The sequence below is a fragment of the Toxotes jaculatrix genome, chromosome 6 (assembly GCF_017976425.1).
Source record: "Toxotes jaculatrix isolate fToxJac2 chromosome 6, fToxJac2.pri, whole genome shotgun sequence".
NCBI classification, from domain to species: domain Eukaryota; kingdom Metazoa; phylum Chordata; class Actinopteri; family Toxotidae; genus Toxotes; species Toxotes jaculatrix.
Window position 1 is genome coordinate 23491749 of NC_054399.1, and position 7052 is coordinate 23498800.

At 38.8% G+C, this 7052-nt stretch overlaps 1 protein-coding gene across 1 annotated transcript; it reads right to left on the minus strand.

The window, feature by feature from the left end:
* Nucleotides 1-332: 332 nt before the first annotated feature.
* LOC121182849 (urokinase plasminogen activator surface receptor-like) lies at nucleotides 333-6624 on the minus strand. The gene is made up of 7 exons (XM_041039476.1): nucleotides 6389-6624; nucleotides 5476-5577; nucleotides 5203-5370; nucleotides 4962-5078; nucleotides 3984-4264; nucleotides 1464-1500; nucleotides 333-583 (listed from the first exon to the last, which is right to left on the minus strand). The coding sequence occupies exons 1-7, from the start codon at nucleotides 6438-6440 to the stop codon at nucleotides 342-344; spliced, it is 999 nt and encodes a 332-aa protein (XP_040895410.1). The 5' UTR covers nucleotides 6441-6624; the 3' UTR covers nucleotides 333-341.
* Nucleotides 6625-7052: the final 428 nt, after the last annotated feature.

Sequence of the window (7052 nt, forward strand, 5' to 3'; positions counted from 1 at the left end):
CTTAAACTATTGATCAGTGTTACAGCATTCAACTGTCTGTGTATTTGAAATACACAGAGGTTTGAGAGAAAATCCTTAGGGAAAATAAACCAAGTAAATTCACACTGTGAAAAAAAGATTGTTTTGCATCTGTTATGTGTTCCTCTATGTGTATCTGTTGCATTGGTGTCTTCTTATCCCACCTCAGCTTCACCCAGACTTTATCCTAAATTTGGATTTTCTAACCCCTGTAACTTCCCACTAAAGATGGCAGTGAGCAGTAAACCCAAGTTCAGGCTTCTGAAGGTCCGTTCAGAGTCCTGATGGCTTCAAAGGTGCTTTGTCCATTTTTACTTTCTGTTCTAATAGAAGGTAAAGGCAAGGAGTGTGAGCAGCAGAGGGATCACACCCAGTCTGATACAGCAGGCATCACTGCCAATCGTTGCTGCGATAGTGTTGCACAAATTGGTCGCACAACAGGTTGGCCCACGGGTGATGTTACCTACACTTTGTAAGATAGGTATGCTGGATGGGTTGGAGGCAGCTGAACACAGGTTTGCAGATGCACAGCCAAAGACCAGAGAAGAGGTGGACCCAATCGTCACTAGATAAGAAAGATAAAGGTTTTATGATGCAAATGATATTTTTTGTTAATTCGCTCATTTCAGGAAGGAGTATTCAAAACATTCACTCTAATAAAAATAGCAGTGCCCCACTTTACAAAGATTCCATCACAAGTTAAAGTCATTCATGAAAAGAAATTAACTATTCTGATTAAGATTTTTGGCCCTAATTCCATTTACTATTGGGGATCTTCCAATACCTTGTCTGATCTGATACTTGTATTTACCTAAATGTTGATTAAAATTCATTTGACACATGAAAATAAGTGTAGCCCAATACATCTGACTCTACACAAGCTCCTTCTGTCATAATATTACTTAGGAAATTAATCTTAATTAGCGACAGCTGATAATCAACAGAGGGAAACGTTTCTTGTCGCCTCACAGCAACAGCACACCATGTGCAGTTTGTATGCTCTCCCACAAGCTTGCATTGGTTCCATCCAGCTACTCCGGCTTCCTCCCACATTCCATTAGGTTAATTGGCAACAATGTAACCCGCCTGCCACCTGAAGTCGCCTGTTTTTGTGGGATTGGCTCCAGCCCCCCACCCTGACAGCGTGAGAGGATAGGCGGTATAGAAAATGGATGGATGTTTTTGGGGGGTTTTTTGGGGCTCTTGGTTCCACAAAAGATGAATTGTTATGAGCTATCTGAACTGAGAAAGTCATCAGTAGTTACAGGCCTAATTAGATTATTAATGTGAAGTAACAATAAGTCACTACAGCTGTCATACACTGTGAATGTTGTGCAATAAAAAATTAAACATTTGCCTCTGAAATGTAATGGATTCAAATTCTCTGAGGTAGTAGATCAGATTTGTAGATGATCTGTATTTAACTACATAATATAAAGACTCACCATTCATTCCAAAGCAGCGGTTTGTCATACAAATCGCCTAATTGGTTTGGTTTGTCATCTGAATCACGTGGCGGGATCGAGTGTGTTCAGGGATAGGATAGCTCTATATAGTGGCGGTCATTTGAATGTTTCTTTGCAGAGTAGGTTGGTTTGTTGTGGTTGTTAGGTGTTAGTAGTAGCAGTAGTGTTGATAACATATTTTTGGAGAATCAGTGTAGATAGAGCAATAGATATATAATATATAAATTAGATAGATAGATAGATAGATATAGATAGAGAGTTATATAGATATATAGTCCTACAGGTTTTTTTTATCAAGGCTGGGGAAATAGTTAAAGAAGAAACCGATTAAGTCCAAAAACTGTAGATAAACTGTTATTTCTTAATTAAAAACTCATGAACAGTTACTGTACACAAGCACACCCACTGCCCTGTTCTTTGAGCAAACTGCCCTGTTTCAAGCACACCCTCTTTACCCACGTACACATAAACCTCTTTGCCAATGAAGCCCAAAACATACCATGACATAATCTGTATTTTCACCAGTGCCATGTGAAAATTACATCAGTTCGTATTTGTAGAGCACATCTCATGAATGTAACAGCACCATTTCAATGTTTCATAACACAAAATATAAGTGAATATTATATAGGGTTACATTCAGCCATGCCAAATAACAAACATGGTCTCCTATTATCATTATTATTATTAATCCACTTGAAACCACATTATCGTCTGGTGCCGTCAAACAGAAAAGTACTATTTATCTAGCTCCATGATAGTAAGACTCAGACAAGAGTCAGACATGTGTGTTTTGGTTAGGAAAAATCACGTGATTTATGACATGTGAACCACTTCACTGCTTCATTCGGTATCGAAACCCTATCATTGGTTTAGTTGTCTTGCAACAATGTAGCGTGGGTTCAATTCCCATCAGAGCTGTGTGTTATTTAGCTCATGAATTAGACATTTGGAATGAGATCACATTTGCCATCTGGAGACTGAACACCCAGTATTCAACATCTTTTAAGCTATGGATCCTTTAGACTTGTTTTAGGATAGCTTACGATTCATAACACAAAATATCAGACCAAGTATATTGCTGTTTCCAACAACAATCGGACTTGTCAAATAATATAGCCTATGTATTTAATATATATATTTTATATTTGTATTTTATTGTGTCAGCTTGAAACCATACAAACATGTAAGTGTAGTCGAACAAGAATGTGTATGCCGAATCAAATCCCAAACAATCCATGAACCAATAAATGACACATCTTGATTGCACTACATTTTATTGACCACTTGATGTCCTACTCGAGCACTGTCTCATTGATGCCTCGGGTAATGAACCATTTTTTTGAATCAGGTGTCGAAGCTTCAACAAAGCCTCGATCAGCCATCATTAACCACAGCCTCCTCACTTTTATACTGGTGGACTGCACCTTCTCAAGAAATTGATATCAATTATCTCTTCCAGCACGCTTACAGTTAAATACGAAATTCTCAAATAGAAGTTCAGTTAAACTTACTTTGAAAGCACATATTTCTTTTTAAACAAGATACTTATACAGGTCATTTCACCACAAAAAACAAAACACCCCTCCCACTCTACCACACTTGGTTTCTTCCCCTGTGAACCCCTCTATATAACCAAATGGACCACTCCAGCTCAGGTTTGGCTGTTCCTGGTCTCACAGAGGAAGAAGTGCAACAAAGGAGACAGGTGAACACAAGTTAAATTCAGTAAACCAAATACACAATCACAATGTGTCTTCTCTCCTTCACCCCCTCCTCCAAATGTTCATATCACACACATCACCACCAGCACTTCACACCAGGATCAACATTCTGATAAAATCTGCCTGAGAAAGAGTGTGTAGCACATGTGCCTTACTTTAGTGCACGAGGTCTCCCTGTGACAGTAAAATAAAACAATTTAATTTAATTTAAAGCAAAAGAACAAATTAGGTAACCACAATATAATAAATGTAAGTAAATTAAACATGGGTTTATTTAGAATTACTAAGGAAATCAGAGTAACAAATACTCAGAATTTTTGTGCTGAAACTGCTTATATAATTTATTTGAAATTACTAGTACAGTCAAATTAAAAAATATGTCTAGATTTAGATGAATGTATTGCGTGCAACCACTTTAAATATTAAAATTGAGTAAATTCAACAAAACATTTTTTTCAGTGAACCAACACTGTTTCATAATACAGAGGGGCACGAGGGAGCGATGACTTTTCTCTTCCTCCCTATCACTGAATTGTAAAAATGCACTTGTCATTATTGGATGCATATTGCATTGGTGTCTTCTTATCCCACCTCAGCTTCACAAAGACTCCATCCCCTTTTTCCTAAATTCTGATTTTCTAGCCCCTGTAACTTCCCACCAAAGATGGCAATCAGCTATAAACCCAAGTCCAGGCTTCTAAAAGTCCGTTCAGAGTCCTTCTGATGGCTTCACAGGTGCTTCTGTGCTGCATTTTTCTGTATTTTAATAGAGAGTATAGATAAGAAGCCCAGGCAGTAGATGGATCACACCCAGTCTCATACAACAGACATCACTGGCGGATGATGTAGTTGTGGCAGATTGTGTTGCTGATGTGGTGGTTGGTGTTGGGTTGACAGTTGTTGTGAAATTAGTGCACAAACTGGTTTCACAACAGCTGAGTTCACTGCTGACTTTGCCCAGAAATAGTTTCACAAATGGGTCAGCAACAACTCCACACTGCTTACCAGATATACAGCCAGAGATTGGAGAAGTGCTTCCAGTGAATTCATTCGTCACTGTAGATGAAAAATAACTGAGTTACTATATAACTCTGAAAATGTGCAGAGAGGGTCACAGGGAAAGTCTCATGTGAGCAGGACAGATAATGAGAATCTCTGTTTACAGGATGGAAGCAGAAATGCTTGTTTTTGGTGACATCCACTGGTTTAATTTCTCATCTCCCTGCAGAGACGTACAAGTGTTCACCAGGACGTGGTGACACCAGTGTTGGGTGTGGTTATATCTGACCAGATAGAACCAGTAAAACAAGGCTTTTCAGTCTACTGAGACCACAATGTTAAAATACTGTATTACAAGTAAAAATCAGTTTTACAAGTTTTACAGATACAATCAGAAAAATGTATCCATAGTGACAACACTACCAGTAACCTGTTCCTCATGCAGAATGGTCACTGTCACAGAGTTCTGTTATACATTGTATATTTTATATGATTGAGAGCTGCAATGATTAGTCAATTAACTGCTTTGTCAATGGAAAGCTACAGTCCTAATTGCATCACTATGACAGAGCTGTCATAATATCTGTCAAGATAATCTGTCATAAAATGTTTAATACTTGATAAATGTATTTCATTACTTTTGTCCACTGGTTGATTTTCCAGATCTCACAAGCAGGAATTTGTGCAAATGCTTGAAGGTAGAAAAACCAATATGAAGACGATCTTTGATAAACTAAATAACATGACAACTCACCACTGGCTTGAAAGCAGCGGTCCTCCAGTCCTTTACACTGTAATATAGTGTTGCACTGAGAGGTGACAGGGTCACAAGTGAAACACTGCAGGCTGTTATCGGACTGATCAGTAAGGACTGAAAAAGCAAAGAATATTTATTATTAAATGAAAACAGAACACGTCAGGGGACAGATGCCAGTATTCTTTCCTTGTTTACCTTTGCTCATCTTAAATAAATATACTCGTCCATCTGTACTTACAAGTCAGAGTTTCTGAGTTGCAGTTATCTGTGTTGCAGCACAGATAATTTATAAATATAGAAGAACCGATGTTGAATGAAAATGTCCGGGAGTTTGTGGCTGGACACACTGAGGACGGTGCACACTGTTTGAAGAAGACTCTCCGTTCTTGATTGCTATATGAAGTGCCTGCAGAGTCAAAGTGGAGTTCATTAATGTTGATGGAAAGAACACACAACTTTGCAATACATGTGTTTCACGGAAAAGTAATAGAAGACATGAAGAAAAGACTACCTTGAAGAGAAGCTGTTATACACATTGTCTCTGAGGAACATGTAACTGGTACTGTGCTTGAACACTGCTCATTTGTGCAAGTTTGACACTGAAGTGCTCCAGCTGCAATAGGGAGAAAAACAGTCAGTGAAATCTTGATCACAACACAAATGTCAAATTTAATGTGTGAGGTCTTCAGGGTTATAGGGATTTGAGAGTCAAAGGGATTTTAGAACATGTTCATTGTGATGGTTAAAAATGATTTAACCCTGTGAAGCCTGTCAGTTATTTTCTTAACCCTGTAAGAAATAACTGACTGAAATTTCTTTTTATTTTTTAAATTTAACTATTTTTTAAATTTAACTATAACTATTTACCCCCCCCCAATTATTTGATAACCATTTAACAAATATGTTTTTTGTATCGTATTTGACACATTGGGCCTTTGCTACAAATTAGCAGACCACAACAATGTCTATTTTAGAAAAAAAAAGCAAAAACAAAAGCTGATAAATGCATTTTGAACTCTTTAACAACAACAACTTATTTTGCCTTGTGGTGCACTGTGACAGTGCTGACAGTGTGCCACCAAATGTATATACCATCTTCAGGATTTGAATCTGAACTTGTAAAGTGCAGACAGCATATCGAGGAGGTCAACACCTCCCATGATCTTGTTGTATGTTTCAACAATGGCTGGTCTGGGAACCACTGTGTGTTTTCGATGTTCGATCCCAGCACCTCACGCTTCCCACTGGTTTGATGCCCACAAAAGAAGACAGAAGGTTCACAACTTTCACACCATCTAACGTAACAATGATGACGCTGTCCTGATTTACACTGAAATCTGTTGACCCTCTTCCTCTTTTCATCAACTCCTTTACATCCATCAGGTTACAGTCTTTTATCCCACAACCTGCTCCAGTGGACTTACCTGCGCTGGAGAGCGCCCAGATGAGAATCAAAGAAAGGATCAGCTTCATCATGATGAACAGGTAAAAGTACTGCAGATTAGTTTTCCTGGATGGTGATACTCCACTTGATCAGCACTGCAACAATTTAAATAATCCGTAGGTGTTGAAGTGGATAACAGAAGAGCCAGCACTTGGCAGCAAGGAAAAACTCCCTTTTAACAAGTAGAAACATTGAACAGAATCTGACTCAGTCTGCCTCAACTGGTTGGGTTGAGAGAGAGAGGCAGAGGCAGAGAGGGAGATAGAGAGAGTTAGAAGGGGGGAGGGGGGGGGGGGGGGGGAGGGCAAGAGGGGAGGAAAGAGAACTTGGGACAATGCAGGTTTCATGAAGACAGCAAGATTAAAAGTAATGAGAGAATAAAAGAACTAATGATGGTCAGACTAATAGTAGGAATAATAATAACTAATGAGGCTAGTAATGGGGGCAGTAGATCCACAGCAGCAGATCCAGACTCTACAGCTCAGAGGGCAGATGAACCTGCAGAGAGCGACAGCAGAAGAAAAGAGAGGAAAGAAAGCACAAAACTACAGGAAAGGGAAGAAGTTGAGTTAGTTACATGTATTAATGGGATATGAATGAGAACAGATAGAGAGAAAGAGGAGCTCGGTGCATGATGGGAAGTC

Bases quoted from the DNA above. Each gene is read 5' to 3' on its own strand.
- LOC121182849 (XM_041039476.1), bottom strand. From the start codon at position 6,440: ATGATGAAGCTGATCCTTTCTTTGATTCTCATCTGGGCGCTCTCCAGC. The intron at 5,079-5,202 runs GTAAGTACAGAT...TTGCTTTTTCAG, and splicing joins CAACTCAGAAACTCTGACTT to TCCTTACTGATCAGTCCGAT. The intron at 4,265-4,961 runs GTGAGTTGTCAT...TTTCATCTACAG, and splicing joins CCGCTGCTTTCAAGCCAGTG to TGACGAATGAATTCACTGGA.